Source organism: Nerophis lumbriciformis, linkage group LG21 (genome assembly GCF_033978685.3).
Source record: "Nerophis lumbriciformis linkage group LG21, RoL_Nlum_v2.1, whole genome shotgun sequence".
NCBI lineage: Eukaryota > Metazoa > Chordata > Actinopteri > Syngnathiformes > Syngnathidae > Nerophis > Nerophis lumbriciformis.
Genome location: NC_084568.2, coordinates 827,410 through 847,943, shown reverse-complemented (window position 1 = coordinate 847,943; position 20,534 = coordinate 827,410). Strand labels below are relative to the sequence as shown.

General features: G+C 40.0%; 2 protein-coding genes across 3 annotated transcripts in view; one reads left to right on the top strand and one right to left on the bottom strand.

Annotated features, from left to right (window-relative positions):
• LOC133621257 (copine-4) overlaps positions 1-16,896 on the bottom strand; it is a 112,186-nt gene extending 95,290 nt beyond the window's left edge. Inside the window, exon 1 of one of the 2 annotated variants that reach the window (XM_061983266.2) lies at positions 16,565-16,896. The gene's annotated coding sequence lies outside the window, so the exon portion shown is untranslated. Of the gene's footprint in view, positions 1-14,239; positions 14,495-16,564 lie in introns of those variants that run through there. The other variant, XM_061983265.1, reaches the window with a different exon arrangement.
• A 3,301-nt stretch (positions 16,897-20,197) lies between these two features.
• Positions 20,198-20,534, top strand: part of dync1li1 (dynein, cytoplasmic 1, light intermediate chain 1) — a 39,551-nt gene continuing 39,214 nt past the window's right edge. The window contains exon 1 of the mRNA XM_061983267.2: positions 20,198-20,527. Coding sequence (XP_061839251.1) covers positions 20,424-20,527 — 104 coding nt within the window. The 5' untranslated portion in view covers positions 20,198-20,423. The remainder of the gene's footprint in view (positions 20,528-20,534) is intronic.

The window sequence follows — 20,534 nt, the reverse complement described above, 5'->3', positions numbered from 1 at the left end:
CCGACAGAAAGACAGAAAGTTGGTCTGTCGGTCAGTCTGTCCTTTCATCCGTCCATCAAGCCGTCTACCTGTCTGTTTGTCAGATAGACACATAGACAAACTATTTGTCTGTCTTTGGGTCAATGGTTTAATCAGTCGGTCCGGTGGTCGGTCCGTTGGTCGGTCGGTCAGCATATAAACAGATAGACGGATACACAGATGGACAGATGGATGGATAGACGAACAGACACACAGATAGATAGACGGTTGAATGGACCGACAGAAAGACAGAAAGTTGGCCTGTCGATCAGTCTGTCCTTTCATTCGTCCATCAAGCCGTCTACCTGTCTGTTTGTCAGATAGACACATATCTGTCTGTCTTTGGGTCAATGGTTTAATCAGTCAGTCCGGTGGTCGGTCCGGTGGTCGGTCCGGTGGTCGGTCTATTGGCCGGTCGGTCAGCATATAAACAGATAGACGGATACACAGATGGATGAATAGACGAACAGACACACAGATAGATGGACGGTTGAATGGACCGACAGAAAGACAGAAAGTTGGTCTGTCGGTCAGTCTGTCCTTTCATCTGTCCATCAAGCCGTCTACCTGTCTGTTCGTCAGATAGACACATAGACAAACTATTTGTCTGTCTTTGGGTCAATGGTTTAATCAGTCGGTCCGTTGGTCGGTCCGTTGGTCGGTCCGTTGGTCGGTCCGTTGGTCTGCTGGTCGGTCCGTCTGTCAGTCGGCACATCGGTCGGTCAGCACATAAACTGATAGACGGATACACAGATTGATGAATAGACGAACAGACACACAGATAGATAGACGGTTGAATGGACCGACAGAAAGACAGAAAGTTGGTCTGTCGGTCAGTCTGTCCTCTCATTCGTCCATCAAACCGTCTACCTGTCTGTTTGTCAGATAGACACATATCTGTCTGTCTTTGGGTCAATGGTTTAATCAGTCAGTCCGGTGGTCGGTCTATTGGCCGGTCGGTCCGCATATAAACAGATAGACGGATACACAGATGGATGAATAGACGAACAGACACACAGATAGATAGACGGTTGAATGGACCGACAGAAAGTTGGTCTGTCGGTCAGTCTGTCCTTTCATCCGTCCATCAAGCCGTCTACCTGTCTGTTTGTCAGATAGACACATAAACAAACTATTTGTCTGTCTTTGGGTCAATGGTCTAATCAGTCAGTCCGGTGGTCTGACCAATAGGCTGGTCGGTCCGCATATAAACAGATAGACGGATACACAGATGGATGAATAGACGAACAGACACACAGATAGATGGACGGTTGAATGGACCGACAGAAAGACAGAAAGTTGGTTTGTCGGTCAGTCTGTCCTTTCATCCGTCCATCAAGCCGTCTACCTGTCTGTTTGTCAGATAGACACATAGACAAACTATTTGCATGTCTTTGGGTCAATGGTTTAATCAGTCGGTCCGTTGGTCGGTCCGTTGGTCGGTCCGTTGGTCGGTCCGTTGGTCGGTCCGTTGGTCGGTCGGTCAGCATATAAACAGATAGACGGATACACAGATGGACAGATGGATGGATAGACGAACAGACACACAGATAGATAGATGGTTGAATGGACCGACTGACAGAAAGACAGAACGTTGGTCTGTCGGTCAGTCCGTCTATTCATCCGTCTGGCTATCTGTGTCTCGGTCGGTTGGTCGGTCAATCAGTCGGTCCTTGTTTGGTCGGGTGTACGGTCTGTTGGTTGGTTAAAATCGATTAATTCAATTAGAAAAAAGCTTTGATCTATATTATGTCGATTCAATTAAATTATTTAATGAGTGAAAAATTATAAAATCAGTTTTTATTTATTTATATGTTTATTAAAGCTCACATGTTAAAGGTGCAATTACAATGCTGATAATGTGCATCTATTAAAAAAAAGAATGAATGTTACGAACAGCAGGCAGAAAAAAATATATATTTCAACTATTTGACCTAAAATACCGGATTAAGATCTTTAAAGTGTGTTTTATCCAACGACTTGATTAATCGAAGAAGCTATTCAATAGATGACAAAAACAATGGCTCGCTGAAGTCCTTATAGATAGAGGGATTGAGTTACAAGGAGAAAGAAGAGTGTATTGTTTAATAGACGTAACCTTGCAGTGGGGTTACAGCTTTATAGTTCCTGTTGGTCACACACCTCACAACGCTCCTTAACACAGAGGTCTAATCATCCTAAATTGCTGCAAACCCCCATGGTGGCCGAGCTTCATTCTGCGTAGATATATAGCGTACTTGAAGCTGCACGACAGCTTGACAACATGTGCCTGCCAGCACCTAATCAACGCATTACATGTCATTATTTTTAATCCGCACGAGAACGTGATGTGTTAAAATGGTGATGTGTTAATTAGACGCCCGATGAAATGCCTTTTAAAAAAAACAGATTGCCGCACACCTACGCCTTATCTTGCAGATGGACCAGACTACCCATTGGTGTACAATTAAAATGTCTTATAGTATCTATTTTATTGACTTGACAAGAGTGTGATGTTTTTCTAAGGCCTTGCAGCAGCATCGATAATCCTTTTGTTTCCACTCATAAATATGAATTTGTCCATTGCTAAGAACAATGATTTTAATTCTCCATATCAAACCTTTTATTGACTTTACATGAGTGTGATATGCTTTTTAAGTCTTCGCAGCAGCATCAATTATGCTTTTGTTTCCACTCGTAAATGTGCATTTGTCCAATGCTGATAACAATGCTTTTAATGCTCCATATCGGACATTTTATTGACTTTGATATGTTCTTTAAGTCTGTGCAGCAGCATCAATTATCTTTTTGTTACCACTCGTAAATGTTCATTTGTCCAATGCTAAAAACAATGCTTTTAATGCTCCATATCAAACACTTTATTGACTTTACAGGACTGTGATATTTTTTCAGGCACTGCAGCAGCATCAATAATCCTTCTGTTTCCACTCATAAATGTGTATCTTTCCAATGCTAACAACAATGATTTTACTGCTCCATATCAAACATTTTATTGACTTTACATGAGTGTGATGTGTTTTTGAAGGCATTGCAGCAGCATGGATAATCATTTTGTTTCCGCTCATAAATACTAATTTGTCCAATGCTAAGAACAATGATTTTCATTCGCCATATCAGATATTTTATTGCCTTTACATGAGTATGGTATGTTTAAGGCTTTGCGTCAGAATCAATAATCATTTTGTTTCCACTCATAAGTATTAATTTGTCCAATGCTAACAACAATGATTTTAATGCTCCATATCAAATATTGTATTGCCTTTACATGAGTGTGACATGTTTTGAAGGCATTGCAGCAGCATGGATAATCCTTTTGTTTCCACTCATAAATATTCATTTGTCCAATGCTAAGAACAATGATTTTAATGCTCCATATCAAACATGTTATTGACTTTACATGAGTGTAATATGTTTTTTAAGGCACTGCAGCAGTATCAATAATCCTTCTGTTTCCACTCATAAATGTGTATCTTTCCAATGCAAACAACAATGATTTTACTGCTCCATATCAAACATTTTATTGACTTTACATGAGTGTGATGTGTTTTTGAAGGCATTGCAGCAGCATCGATAATCATTTTTGTTTCCACTCATAAATGTACATTTTTCCAATGCTAACAACAATGATTTTACTGTTGCATAGGAAATGTTTTATTGACTTTAGTGTGTTATTTTTTTAAGGCTTTGCAGCAGCATAGATAATCATTTTGTTTCCACTAATAAATGTTCATTTCTCCAATGCTAACAACCAGAGGTGTGGACTCGAGTCACATGACTTGGACTCGAGTCAGACTCGAGTCATGAATTTGATGACTTTAGACTGGACTTGACAAAATGTAAAAAGACTTGCAACTCGACTTAGACTTTAACATCAATGACTTGTGACTTCACTTGGACTTGAGCCTTTTGAATTGACATGACTTGACATGACTTGCTACTTTCCCCAAAACCCAAAGATGAAAAAGTTATTCGGGAGCGCTCCGTATTTTTCATTGTGTACTTGTCTATCAGCGTTGCGTGTGTCAGCTGGTGTGCTCTCAGTACAACAGCCAATCAAATTACATCTACTTTGTTTTCATCACACAGCATTCATCCAATCAAATTGCAGGAAGAAGACATGTCCAAACCACACGCCAGTGAACAAAAAATGATACCTAAAATAATTTTGTTTGGGTATAAAAATTACGAGGTGGTCAACACAAAACGGTTTGCAGTATGCAACACATGCGGTTCGAAAATTACTGATGGAGAGGCAACAACTTCCAACTTCGTCCGGCATTTGAAGTTGCACAAAGAAGGGTAAGTTTTGAATGTAAGATAACGTTTATTGGCTAAGTAACGTGACTTTTATTTGCTGTGTAGTTAAATCAGTGAGGCTGTAAACTCACTGCTAACGTTATAACGTTATTGCAAACACGGGAATCTGTTGCAGTTCACTACCTTATTCATACTTTTTGTTCAGTGATTTTTTTTAAGCAGGGTTACGTTAGTCAATATATCACACGTAACGTTAGACGGCGGTCAGCAGCACCGCGTATTTTAGCCACCTAAAAAAAGACAAAAATAGTAAAATAAAGGTCAGTTAAAATGTATACTATATTATGAATATGTGTACCGTTTTAGCTAGCTTTCTGACATACTGTTGGTTGTTTACCTCAGTGGTCCCCAACCACCGGACCGCGGCCCGGTACTGGTCCGTGGATCGATTGGTATCGGGCCGCACAAGAAATATATATATATATATTTTTTCTTTTTTTAATTAAATCAACATAAAAAACACAAGATACACTTACAAGTAGTGCACCAACCCAAAACAACTCTCTCCCCCTTTTGTTCTGGGCATTGAACATGAAGACTCTTCCTTCACTGTTCCGAGTGGCCATGAGAGTCTTGGCAGTGCCTGCCTCCAGTGCTCCAGTGGAGCGAGTTTTCAGCCATGGTGGCATCATACTACGCCCCCATCGTGCACAAATGACTGACAGACTCTTGGCTAATTTGGTCTTTTGCAGATGCAATGCAGCATAGGGCCCTGACATATAAAAAGTACAACTTTTTTGTTATGTTCACGTATACGTCATGTTTTTTCAATGTTAACACTTTTGTACAAATAAGTACATTTGCACTTTATTTTTCAATGTGTTTGTTCTGTAAAGGAATGAGTTAATGTTTAAAATGACTGGTTAATAGTGCTATTATAAAGTGCAATGTCAGCACAATTTTCTTTCCTGCAATTTAAAATGCACTTGTTTTAATAAATAAATACAGCGTTTGAAAAGCATACACAATCTGTGTTAATATATTAGTCTGTGGTTAAAAGGACTTGAAAGGACTCGAAATTCAAAATGCAGGACTTAGGACTTGACTTGAGACTTTCCAGTCTTGACTTTGGACTTGACTCGGGGCTTGCCTGTCTTGACTCGGGACTTGACTCGGACTTGAGGGCAAAGACTTGAGACTTACTTGTGACTTGCAAAACAATGACTTGGTCCCACCTCTGCTAACAACAATGATTTTAATGCTCCATCTCAAACATTTTATTGACTTTACATGAGTGTGATATGCTTTATAAGGCATTGCAGCAGCATGGATAATCATTTTGTTTCCGCTCATAAATAATAATTTGTCCAATGCTAAGAACAATGATTTTCATGCAACATATCAAATATTTTATTGCCTTTACATGAGTATGGTATGTTTAAGGCTTTGCGTCAGCATCAATAATCATTTTGTTTACACTCATAAGTATTAATTTGTCCAATGCTAGCAACAATGATTTTAATGCTCCATATCAAATATTGTATTGCCTTTACATGAGTGTGACATGTTTTGAAGGCATTGCAGCAGCATGGATAATCCTTTTGTTTCCACTCATAAATATTCATTTGTCCAATGCTAAGAACAATGATTTTAATGCTCCATATCAAACATGTTATTGACTTTGCATGAGTGTAATATGTTTTTTAAGTCTTTGCAGCAGCATCAATTATCCTTCTGTTTCCACTCATAAATGTTAATTGGTCCAATGCTAACAGCAAGGATCTTCCTGCTCCATATCAAATGTGTGGATCCATTGTCTGAATCTCTAACATACGTTATTGCTGGCCTTCAGTCCAGTTAGTCTCACCCCAAAGGACAACCGCAGGTCTGCTGATGTGCTTGATGGTACAAAGTGAATATTAATGCAGTGGTCTAGTAGTGTCCTCCTTGGGGATGTTAGCTCCTGGAACTGGGTCTGACTCTGACCTGGATCTGGCTCTCTCTGTCCTCCATAATTCATGTTCAATGTGTGTGTTGGTTGATTATTTTTAGCCAAGTGGGTTGAATGGGCAGTGTGTACAGTAACATGCAGACATAGACCAAAACCACAGGACAGGAGTGTCATATGCGGGCCAAGGTGACATGTTGTGTTACCGTACGTGTATTTTGCCTGGTGCTGACTTGAGTGTGTCGGTCTGTGTGTGGGTGTGTGTGTGTGTGCCGGTGCTTATTTGTTCCAGTTGAGAGCAGATGACAATGATCGCGACAGAAGTTAGCATTCTGCCGTAAAAGCACGTTGTCATCAGCTTTTGCAAGACTCCTTGAGGTGGAGGAAACGGCCCAGTTTCCCTGTCAATTGGTATATATAAGTACAGAGGAAACCACTAAACGACCCAAAAGGGGTCCAATTTGGAGTTAGGCCAACATTTTTTGCAGGAAATTTGCTTGAAAGGTCAAACCAATATTTTTAAAGGGGAACATTATCACCAGACCTATGTAAGCGTCAATATATACCTTGATGTTGCAGAAAAATTTACACCAAGAGTGTTAAAATAATATCTTAACGACAATGAAAATATGGGAAAGCTGCTGATGGTGTGGTTGACTTAGAAGCAGCTGAAAGCAGACACTATCCAAGATAAACGCTGTACATCAGGCCTGGGCAATTATTTTGACTCGGGGGCCACATTTAGAGACAAAAATGTGTCTGGGGGCCGGTATATCTATTTTTAGGGACAAAACCTCACAATAATGTCTGATTGAATGCTAAAAACGTTATGACAGACCGCCTTAAAAAACGTAATGGAATTTGACATTTTTCTATGAACGATAAAACACTGAATATTGACAAAATATGAATGCCACGCCCCCTTTCGATCGACATATTTTACAATCAAGTGAAACGCAACAAAAATGCAACAAACAGTGAAATATGAACGGGAAGGGTACAAAATAAACCCACCTACAATCTGATATATCACTAAGCTTTAGAACTTTGTTGTGAGAACCTCCTGGAAACGCTCCCCGCCCACACTGCTTGGTGCCTCGTCTGAGCTGCTGTGACGTAGATTACCATAGTAACTAATTAGATTGCCATAGTACAAACCCCGTTTCCATATGAGTTGGGAAATTGTGTTAGATGTAAATATAAACGGAATACAATGATTTGCAAATCCTTTTCAAGCCATATTCAGTTGAATATGCTACAAAGACAACATATTTGATGTTCAAACTCATAAACATTTTTTTTTGTTGCAAATAATCATTAACTTTATAATTTGATGCCAGCAACACGTGACAAAGAAGTTGTGAAAGGTGGCAATAAATACTGATAAAGTTGAGGAATGCTCATCAAACACTTATTTGGAACATCCCACAGGTGAGCAGGCTAATTGGGAACAGGTGGGTGCCATGATTGGGTATAAAAACAGCTTCCCAAAAAATGCTCAGTCTTTCACAAGAAAGGATGGGGCGAGGTACACCCCTTTGTCCACAACTGCGTGAGCAAATAGTCAAACAGTTTAAGAACAACGTTTCTCAAAGTGCAATTGCAAGAAATTGAGGGATTTCAACATCTACGCTCCATAATATCATCAAAAGGTTCAGAGAATGTGGAGAAATCACTCCACGTAAGCGGCATGGCCGGAAACCAACATTGAATGACCGTGACCTTCCATCCCTCAGACGGCACTGTATCAAAAACCGACATCAATCTCTAAAGGATATCACCACATGGGCTCAGGAGCACTTCAGAAAACCACTGTCACTAAATACAGTTGGTCGCTACATCTGTGAGTGCAAGTTAAAGCTCTACTATGCAAAGCGAAAGCCATTTATCAACAACATCCAGAAACGCCGCCGGCTTCTCTGGGCCCGAGATCATCTAAGATGGACTCATGCAAAGTGGAAAAGTGTTCTGTGATCTGACGAGTCCACATTTCAAATTGTTTTTGGAAATATTCGACATCGTGTCATCCGGACCAAAGGGGAAGCGAACCATCCAGACTGTTATCGACGCAAAGTGTAAAAGCCAGCATGTGTGATGGTATGGGGGTGCATTAGTGCCCAAGGCATGGGTAACTTACACATCTGTGAAGGCACCATTAATGCTGAAAGGTACATACAGGTTTTGGAACAACATATGCTGCCATCTAAGCGCCGTCTTTTTCATGGACGCCCCTGCTTATTTCAGCAAGACAATGCCAAGCCACATTCAGCACGTGTTACAACAGCGTGGCTTCATAACAAAAGAGTGCGGGTACTTTCCTGGCCCGCCTGCAGTCCAGACCTGTCCCCCATCGAAAATGTGTGGCGCATTATGAAGCGTAAAATACGACAGCGGACTGTTGAACGACTGAAGCTCTACATAAAACAAGAATGGGAAAGAATTCCACTTTCAAAGCTTGAACAATTAATTTCCTCAGTTCCCAATCGTTTACTGAGTGTTGTTAAAAGGAAAGGTGATGTAACACAGTGGTGAACATGCCCTTTCCCAACTACTTTGGCACGTGTTGCAGCCATGAAATTCTAAGTTAGTTATTATTTGCAAAAAAATAAATAAAGTGTATGAGTTTGAACATCAAATATGTTGTCTTTGTAGTGCATTCAATTGAATATGGGTTGAAAAGGATTTGCCAATCATTGTATTCTGTTTATATTTACATCTAACACAATTTCCCAACTCATATGGAAACGGGGTTTGTAACTGGTATATCAGCCATAAGCACAGATTCCAACCATTGAAATACTTTGTATAGTTCAAGACTTACGCTCATTAGAACACATCACTGCACGTCATACACTTTCCATCTTAAAGTTCTAAAAAAATGATTTGGGAATGTCCGGCGGGCCAGATTGAAAAGCTTAACAACCTTAATTTGCCCAGGTCTGCTGTACAATATTCTTATCTTTTTTAAATGGTAAAACTGTACTGTTTTGGGGCCCAAGCATCAATTAAATGGGTTTTAATTAATTTTAATGGGACATACACATGTTTTGAGTTAAGAGCTGCGCCACAGAACCAAATAGTATTACTGTAATTGAATATTGAATACACAAATGATTTGAACAAAAACACACACATGGACACAGAACGGCTTCCTTTTGTGGTGTCAGTTTGACTTTGATCACACAGCAGTCGTCTTATATTCCACTGCAGTCATGAATGGGGAAATGTTAGCGATAACACCGCCTGTATGGTAAATAAAGGCTTAATGGTGATCGTTTTGATGCACCCCCTGTATTCTTTTCTATGAATCAATCAAGTGCAAGCTGGAGAGAAGGACGAGCAGACATGTTTTTGTTATCTTCCCCATGTGGAATATACGGTGCCATGCCATAAAATATACGGCGGGGGTGTCAAACTGGTTTTCATTGAGGGCCACGTCGCAGTTACGGTTGCCCTCAGGGGGCCGCATTTAACAATGACTAATATATGAATATACATGTCTATACAAAATACATTAACAATATCTTTTTTATTACATAAGCTGCAAAAAAATGATTTAAATTTTACTTTAAAAACTGGCAGCTCAGTCACCAGAATTTTACAGTAAAAGCAGTGTTGTTGTTTTTTACTGCATATAAAAAAATGTAATAAATGGAAAAACAATGCCACTTTTTTTAGCGGTTAAATTCATGCAACAGAGCTGCCTTTTTTTTTTTTTAACCGTACAATTTGGTTGTTTTAATGTTTTTTTTTGTTTATTTTTTAGTATTTTAGTGTCTCACTGTATATGGAAATAAACAGTACCAAAGTTGATTGTACGGTAAAAAAAAAAGTCAATTTTACAGTCTACAATTTGATTGATCATTTGTTTTGAACTCATAAGTCAAGCAGATATTTAAGTACAGTATTTTAACTACAAATATTTTTGGAATATATGATAATAAAATATTTAGATTTTGATCATATTGAATTTTAAAAGGTATGCAATTGAGTGCAGTACATGATGTTTAATGTCAGAAGTGAAATAAATATACACACTAAAAATATTGGGTTAAAAAATGACCCAATTTTAACCCATACTTGCCAACCTTGAGACCTCCGATTTCGGGAGGTGGTGGGGGCGTGGTCGGGGGTGGGGCGGGGCGTGGTTAAGAAGGGAGGAATATATATATATATATATATATATATATATATATATATATATCTACATCCTGAAAATATGCAAACAAAACTGTGCTTAGATAATTGATACTTCAAACTTGCATAAATAAATATTAAGGAATATAACATAACTTGGCTTCTGAGAGCTTCAAAATGTAATGAATAAAATGCTTAAGTTGTTGATAAACAAGCAATTATTTTAATAATTAAATATGGTCATTTTAAATGAATTATTATGGTAATTTAAAATTAATTATTTCAAATATGTTTATTTTAATGTATAATTATATGGCTGGATGTAATAAGGAGTCAGAAAAAATACAAATAAAAATACAATAAATTTTTATGTTTTTAGCAAAATATAGTAAAAAATTTTTTTTTTTTTTAAATTAATAAATATATTTATATTTAGGTAAGATAAACATAATAATACAATTTATCTCTAGTCTGGATGATTTAGTTCTTGTCACCCTGTTGTCCTCCCATCATGAAAAAAGGCTGTCCTCACTCAGGTCTGCATGGAGCTGGAGGGGGCGTGGCCTCCAGCTCCGGCTGAAAATCGGGAGATTTTCGGGAGAATATTTGTCCCGGGAGGTTTTCGGGAGATGCACTGAATTTCGGGAGTCTCCCGGAAAATTCGGGAGGGTTGGCAAGTATGTTTTAACCCAACTGCTGGTTCAGAAAAAAACTAACCCCTTATTTGAGGTATTTTAACTCAACATTTTGGGTTAATTTTTTGCAATGCGTTGAATTATTTCACCTACAAGTTGAGTTATAATAACTTAATGTTGGGTAATTCCCAACCAAACTATTGGGTTGAATTAATTGACCCAAAAATGTAGTTATGCTAATTTAATGTTGGGTAATTCACAACCAAACTATTGGGTTGAATTAATTAACCCAAAAATTTAGTTATGCTAACTCAATGTTGGGTAATTCCCAACCAAACTATTGGGTTGAATTATTTTACCCAAAAGTTGAGTTATGCTAACTCACTGTTGGGTGATTGTAAATAATGTTAATGAGATTAATCTATAGTAAAATGCCATTCAAGAGAAAAATTACTTTTTAATTTTAAAAAAATAGCCTTTTACCCAAACATGTGTTACTCATTGAAAAACAATCCTAACAGCCTATCTCAGCTGCATTCGGGCGGTAGGCGGGGTACACAAGTCGCCAACTCATCAAACTAAACGCAACACTAGCAACTCATAAATCGGGTTATCAAAATAACCCAGTATTTTGTATTGTGTATTTAGTAAGAAAAGATTACCGTATTTTCCAGACTATAAGGCGCACTTAAAATCCTTTTTTCCCCCTCAAAACTCGACAGTGCGCCTAATGTAAGGAATACGTTTGGTTGAGCTCACCCACCTCGAAGCTATTTTATTTGGTACATGGTGTAATGATAATTGTGACCAGTAGATGGCAGTCACACATAAGAGATAAGTGTAGCCTGCACTATGATGGGTCTCAAGTAAACAACACCAACATTTAAATGTTCCATTGAAAATATAGAACATTACACACGGCGCTCAAAAATCTATCAAAAGGTTTTAGTAGGACTTTGGTAAGCTATGAAGCTGCACCGCTTGTTAGATTGTACTGTGCTTCAACATAGGAGTATTATTATGGTGTGTGTGTATAAGGTAAGACATATTATCTGGCGTTTTGTTTCAAAATATGCAAAAGAAACTTTTCTTACCTTCTGGTACCTGCTGATCTGTATTTGGGATCTGCATAAGTCCTGAAAATGTGCGCGCATCCGCCTTTATAGTCCGTGTCGACCCCGTAGTCGATAAGCTTCTTCTTTTTCTCTATCTTCTTGTTATGGGACATTCATCCTCCGCTGTTGCCATTTCTAATATAAAGTAGTGTAAAGTTCTTACTCAGTATACTCGCCATGAAAGCACTAAAACATACCGGTGTAGTGAGTTTACATTATTCACCCAAGGAACTTTAGTTATTACAGAGTTCCGGTCGGAAGGTTTTTCACGGGACACATTTCCGGTGTGGTTGTTTCCAGATGAGGAGATGCTGCTCCGTTATTGATTGAAGTAAAGTGTGAATGTCATTAAAACAGTTAGCTCCATCTTTTGACACTTCTTCCACTCCCGTCCTTGCACGCTACACCGCTACAACAAAGATGACGGGGAGAAGACGCCGTCGAAGGTGAGCCATGTAAATAAGACCGCCCACAAAACGGCGCATCCGGAAGCGACTGTCAGAAAGCGGTTTGAAGATGGTCTTTTTCAACCTTTTTTGAGCCAAGGCACATGTTTTGCGTTGAAAAAATCCGGAAGCACACCACCAGCAGAAATCATTAAAAAACGAATCTCAGTAGACAATAAAAAGTTGTTGTCGCAATTGTTGGATATGACTTTAAACCATAACCAAGCATGCATCACTGTAGCTCTTGTCTCAAAGTAGGTGTACTGTCACCACCTGTCACATCACACCCTGACTTATTTGGAGTTTGTTGGTGTTTTCCTGCATGTAGTGTTTTAGTTCTTGTCTTGCGCTCCTATTTTGGTGGCTTTTTCTCTTTTTTGGTGTTTTCCTGTAGCAATTTCATGTCTTCCTTTGAGCGATATTCCCCGCATTTACTTTGTTTTAGCAATCAAGAATATTTCAGTTGTTTTTATCCTTCTTTGTGGGGACATTGTTGATTGTCATGTCATGTTCGGATGTACATTTGCTCCACAGTAAGTCTTTGCTGTCGTCCAGCATTCTGTTGTTTACTTTTGTAGCCAGTTCAGTTTTAGGTTTGTTCTACATAGCCTTCCCTAGGCTAAAATGCCTTTTCTTAGGTGCACTCACCTTTTGTTTATTTTTGGTTTAAGCATTAGACACCTTTTTACCTGCACACTGCCTCCCGCTGTTTCCGACATCGACAAAGCAATTAGCTACCTGCTGCCACCTACTGATATGGAAGAGTATTACACGGTTACTCTGCCGAGCTCCAGACAGCACCGACACTCAACAACAACACATCATTTGCAGACTATAATTACTGCTTTGCAAAAAATATTTTTTTACCCAAATAGGTGAAATTACATAATCTCCCACTACACACCAGACTGTATCTCACGGCGTGTCGCGGCACAGTGGTTGGAAAACACTGATCTATGCAACATTTTGACCAAAAAAAAAAAACCACCATTACATGTTATGTAGACCACAAGGAAGTATTTTACATTTAGAAAAAAATAATCATAATGTGACTCCTTTAATACGCCTTATAACCCTTATGAAAAAAGATCAAAAATAGGGTAAGCATTTTATTAACGCATATTATTCCCAGGCCACATAAAATAATGTGGCAGGCCAGATTTGGCCCCCGGGGGCCTTGAGTCTGACACCTGTGCCATATATATAATGCCGCACAAAGTCTCTGAAATTGCATAGTAAATCAAAGACATCCCCCGCCAAAAAAATATAAGACGTCCTATAAAATCCTGTCAGCTCTTTACTCTGCACACCCTGTGACAATCAATCCGCGTTCCGTATCGCCGTGACCCCTTGACTTGCGTGCGCGCTCACCTTTTCGCCCGTGCGGGTGTCACCGTGACGGATGTGACATTAATGATGCAGCCGCAGGAAGAAGACTCAAGTGTGTGTTCCTGCTCTTATTGATTATCAGACAAGACGCAGAGGCATCGCCTTTCAGCACAGAGGTGGCCTGTTATGCAATGGTGGCCATCAATGGGCTCCTTAAAATCAAGACTTCTGCAGAACTGCCTTCCAAAAGTAGCCATTAAAGTACTATTTTGCTGTGTTAAACCGCAATAAGAAGCCTTCCTTCTTAACACTTTTTCATGCACATTGTTCAAAATAAACAACACATCAACTCACCCCCAAAATGAGACTTTGAGAAAAGATCCGAGCGAGCCGAAGAACTTCCCCCGCTGTTGACGCGACAATCGCGGCCACCTAGCTCGCCGCCTCGGGACTCATCTTCCACCTCCTAAACACCGCAGAGCCGGAGCGGGATGGCGCGGACTCGGAGTGCTGACATCCGAGAGATCAGCGCCGCTGCGTGGACACTTTCCCCCCCACCCTACCCCCCGCCGACCCGGGCGAGGACGCGCTCCTTTTCTGCGGGTTCACCCGGGATGAGAGACGTGGAAGAAGGACGCAGGGACGGCGGCGCCACTTAACTGGAGTTTGTAATCCGCTGACTCCGCTGGGGCGGCCGCGCGCCGCATCCCGGGGAGCCGCTTGGGCCAAGCGAGCGCGGTCCTTCGGCGCCCTCTAGTGGCCGCTGGGCGCATCAAACACGTGGCTTTTACGCTTCTCCACTTTGATTGGCTCGGATACACTTCAGTGGTTTTATAATAAGCGATGACCGCACACCTGAGACCGTCAAAAGACCCTTCTGCGACATCGAGATGAGATTTAATAACATTTCAAATGCGATGCGCATTCAAATGATGCAACTTTTAAAGTTGGAAGGTTGGACTATTTGCGCTAAACCAGGGGTGTCAAACTCATTTTAGCTCAGGGGATATATATATATATATATTTGAGATGCGCGGATAGGCAATTATTTCATCCGCAACCGCATCAGAAAGTCGTCAACCATCCGCAATCCACCCGATCTAACATTTGATCAGAACTGCATCCGCCCGCCATCCGCCCGCACCCGCCCGTTGTTATATATCTAATATAGACGATGCAAGGCATTAGTGAGGTTATAAAGCTTTTGCCTGTTAAAGAAAGGAGACTGATCCAACGCAGCACAGACATTCGCGTGCCACGCTGTCACGACCCAGACGCACACCAGTGCGCAATCATATGGGAGCCGCGCTGAGCGCACCTCCAAGCGCGTCTCGCTGCCGGCGACGGCCGGGTATATGGGCCCGACACTCCAGCGCCATCCATTTTCAGGGCTATTTGATTCGGCAGGTGGGTTGTTACACACTCCTTAGCGGGTTCCAACTTCCATGGCCACCGTCCTAGCTGCTGTCTATATCAACCAGGGTGAGCCCCACCCCTTTCGTGAGCGCACTGCGCGCGGAGTGACCCCTGTTACGCGCCCCCGGCCACGGGGGTGGCGGGCAGGTAAGCTGCTTACCTGCTGCACGTGACGCCGGCCGCGGCGAAGGCGGACGAGGCGGGGTGTCGGTGCGGTGGGCGCGGTGGTGACCTTGGACGTGCGTCGGGCCCTTCTCGCGGATCGCCTCAGCTACGGCTCCCGGTGGGGCCCTCTCGGGGGAAGGGGCCTCGGTCCCGGACCCCGGTGAGGCGTCCCTTCTCCGCTCCGTAAAAGTGTCCATCTCTTTTCTTTTTTTTCTTCTGTTGTGGCATATGCTGCAGGTGCCTGCTCGTTTTTCGTATGTGGGTAACAACATTTAACTATGTATATATTGTAATGTTCCCAGGAACGTAGGCTCATAGACTTATTCGTTTGTCTCGTATTTATTGTAATAAGATGCAATGTAACCACACAACAGCTCCAATGTGCGTCTCCCCTCTTTCCCAGCAAAACTCGAACTAACACTTCCTGTCAACAACGTCACTTCCCTAACTTGCCCGGAAGTCCCGCCCCCCCAGCCAAAGCCATTGGCTAACACCCCGTAGCTAGCCGCTACATCATATTTCCGAATTGGTTTAACTGCCACCCGCCTGAATCTATTTAAAATCTAATTTTTTTAAATTTCAATCGCCCGACCCGCTGATAAAATCTAATTTTTTAAAATTTCATCCGCCCGATTCGCGGATAATCCGCGGACTCCGCGGTTGTGCCCGCAAACCGCGCATCTCTAATATATATATATATATATATATATATATATATATATATATATATATATATATATATATATATATATATATATATATATAGTAAGAGGCGGGGAGCGAACCTGCAACCCTCAGGTTTTTGGCACGGTTGCTCATGGCGTAGTGGGTAGAGGTATATATATATATATATATATATATATATATATATATATATATATATATATATATATATATATATATATATATATATATATATGTCCTTGGGCAAAACACTTTACTCACCTGCTCCCAGTGCCACCCACACTGGTGGAAATGTAACTTAGAGAAGTCAATGGAGAAGTCTGTTCTACAAAATTTACAGGCAGCATACTCCTTCCCCATTCCAACTGCCCTGGATAAACTGAAATTCTTGTTTCCATTCGTTTTGGAACTTACAAGCGTATTTCTTCATCTTACTCGTCGTCGGCGTCGCCATGGCTGTATCTTCCTCGTCCGCATGGAGCTGGAGGGGGCGTGGCCTCCAGCTCTGGCTGGAAATCGGGAGAAAATTTGTCCCGGGAGGTTTTCGGGAGAGGCGCTGAATTCCTGGAGTCTACCGGGAAAATCGGGAGGGTTGGCAAGTATGCTTATTTGTATTTTTTTTTTTTTTTAGAATTTTTTTTTGTTCATATTGTTATTGAAATAAAGTTGAAGAAAAAATAAACAAAAAAATAAAATACAATTGAATGAGGAGAAGGTGTGTCCAAACTTTTGGCCTGTACCGTATATATTTGTTAAAGTAACTTTGGTCTGAAACTGGCCCCTGTAAACATGACTTTGTTCATTTCGACCCCTCACTTAAATCATCACAAACTGCATCATAAAGGCTTTTTACATTTTTACATTTTGTTACATATATATATATATTGCATTCAATTTTAGTTACTTTATTGAGTTTACTACAACCCCCTGGTGCTGTTTTGTACTGTTTCTGTACTTGTTTTGATTATTATTATTTCTTCATTGTATGTAAATGTTGCATATTATAACGTTTTTATTTTTTTTTAAAGATAGCTAAATACACAACTACCATCAGAGACAAATTTTAAAAACTTGTGATATGATGTTTTTATTAGTTTTGTGTTGTATTTACTTAATTTGTATGTACATATTTAGAAAAAAATGACAAAAAACATATTTGTAGGGTTTTTTTTAATAGAATTTTTTGTATCATATTGTTATTGAAATAAAGTTGAAGAAAAAATAAACACAAAATTGAATGAGGAGAAGGTGTGTCCAAACTTTTGGCCTGTACCGCATACTTGCCAACCCTCCCAAATTTTCCGGGAGACTCCCGAAATTCAGCGCCTCTCCCGAAAACCTCCCGGGACAAATATTCTCCCGAAAATCTCCCGATTTTCAACCGGAGCTGGAAGCCACGCCCCCTCCAGCTCCATGCGGACCTGAGTGAGGACAGCCTTTTTTCATGACGGGAGGACAACAGGGTGACAAGAACTAAATCATCCAGCCTAGAGATAAATTGTATTATTATGTTTATCTTACCTAAAAATAAATATATTTATTAATAAAAAAAATAAAAAATAAACTAAATACATTTTTACTATATTTTGCTAAAAACATCAAAATTAATTGTATTTTTATTTGTATTTTTTCGTGACTCCTTATTACATCCAGCCATAGAATTATACATTAAAACAAACATATTTGAAATAATTGATTTTAAATTATCATAATAATTCATTTAAAATGACCATATTTAATTATTAAAATAATTGCTTGTTTATCAATAACTTTAGCATTTTATTTATTACATTTTGAAACTCTCAGAAGCCAAGTTATGTTATATTCCTTAAGATTTATTTATGCAAGTTTGAAGTATCAATTATCTAAACACAGTTTTGTTTGCATATTTTCAGGATGTATATATATATATATATATATATATATATATATATATATATATATATATCAGAGGTGTGGACTCGAGTCACATGACTTGGACTCGAGTCAGACTCGAGTCATGAATTTGATGACTTTAGACTGGACTTGACAAAATGTAAAAAGACTTGCAACTCGACTTAGACTTTAACATCAATGACTTGTGACTTCACTTGGACTTGAGCCTTTTGAATTGACATGACTTGACATGACTTGCTACTTTCCCCAAAACCCAAAGATGAAAAAGTTATTCGGGAGCGCTCCGTATTTTTCATCGTGTACTTGTCTATCAGCGTTGCGTGTGTCAGCTGGTGTGCTCTCAGTACAACAGCCAATCAAATTACATCTACTTTGTTTTCATCACACAGCATTCATCCAATCAAATTGCAGGACAACCAACGAAGAAGACATGTCCAAACCACACGCCAGTGAACAAAAAATTATACCTAAAATAATTTTGTTTGGGTATAAAAATTACGAGGTGGTCAACACAAAACGGTTTGCAGTATGCAACACATGCGGTTCGAAAATGACTGATGGAGAGGCAACAACTTCCAACTTCGTCCGGCATTTGAAGTTGCACAAAGAACGGTAAGTTTTGAATGTAAGATAACGTTTATTGGCTAAGTAACGTGACTTTTATTTGCTGTGTAGTTAAATCAGTGAGGCTGTAAACTCACTGCTAACGTTATAACGTTATTGCAAACACGGGAATCTGTTGCAGTTCACTACCTTATTCATACTTTTTGTTCAGTGATTTTTTTTAAGCAGGGTTACGTTAGTCAATATATCACACGTAACGTTAGACGGCGGTCAGCAGCACCGCGTATTTTAGCCACCTAAAAAAAGACAAAAATAGTCAAATAAAGGTCAGTTAAAATGTATACTATATTATGAATATGTGTACCGTTTTAGCTAGCTTTCTGACATACTGTTGGTTGTTTACCTCAGTGGTCCCCAACCACCGGGCCGCGGCCCGGTACTGGTCCGTGGATCGATTGGTATCGGGCCGCACAATAATTTTTTTTATTTTTTTTATTTTTTTTATTAAATCAACATAAAAAACACAAGATACACTTACAAGTAGTGCACCAACCCAAAACAACTCTCTCCCCCCTTTTGTTCTGGGCATTGAACATGAAGACTCTTCCTTCACTGTTCCGAGTGGCCATGAGAGTCTTGGCAGTGCCTGCCTCCAGTGCTCCAGTGGAGCGAGTTTTCAGCCATGGTGGCATCATACTACGCCCCCATCGTGCACAAATGACTGACAGACTCTTGGCTAATTTGGTCTTTTGCAAATGCAATGCAGCATAGGGCCCTGACATATAAAAAGTACAACTTTTTTGTTATGTTCACGTATATGTCATGTTTTTTCAATGTTAACACTTTTGTACAAATAAGTACATTTGCACTTTATTTTTCAATGTGTTTGTTCTGTAAAGGAATGAGTTAATGTTTCAAATGACTGGTTAATAGTGCTATTATAAAGTGCAATGTCAGCACAATTTTCTTTCCTGCAATTTAAAATGCACTTGTTTTAATAAATAAATACAGCGTTTGAAAAGCATACACAATCTGTGTTAATATATTAGTCTGTGGTTAAAAGGACTTGAAAGGACTCGAAACTCAAAATGCAGGACTTAGGACTTGACTTGAGACTTTCCAGTCTTGACTTTGGACTTGACTCGGGGCTTGCCTGTCTTGACTCGGGACTTGACTCGGACTTGAGGGCAAAGACTTGAGACTTACTTGTGACTTGCAAAACAATGACTTGGTCCCACCTCTGATATATATATATATATATATATATATATATATATATATATATATATATATATATATATATATATGTATGAAATACTTGACTTGGTGAATTCTAGCTGTCAATATACTCCTCCCCTCTTAACCACGCCCCGCTCCACCCCGACCACTGGCCCCTGTAAACATGACTTTGTTCATTTCGACCCCTCAAAAGGAACAAGCGGTAGAAAATGGATGGACTTAAATCATCACAAACTGCATCATAAAGGCTTTTTTTGGTAGAAGCTTATGATGTGTTCTATGGGCTGGCCACCAACAAACGATTTTGGGTCATTTTAAGCCTATCTGCTCACATGGAACACAAACAAATGCACGATTTCTGGCAGCTCTGTTGCAGAAATATCCGCTTTTATCCCAGCTTGTAGGGAATTGTGACGGGAGGACGCATCTTTGTGCGAGGACGTGTGTGACGGGAGGACGCATCTTTGTGCGAGGACGTGTGTGACGGGAGGACGCATCTTTGTGCGAGGACGACCACGCCCAGTTTGGAGCCTCTTACATCCGGGCACTTGGCTCCGTTGACAACCCTGTGAAGATGGCGACCGCTGGGAGGAGTGCATTATTATCCTCCACCTTAACTGGATCGAAGGGCGCACTGGAGAGCTGCAACCCGGAGGAGGATGACGGCCAGAACTTGTGGTGGGTG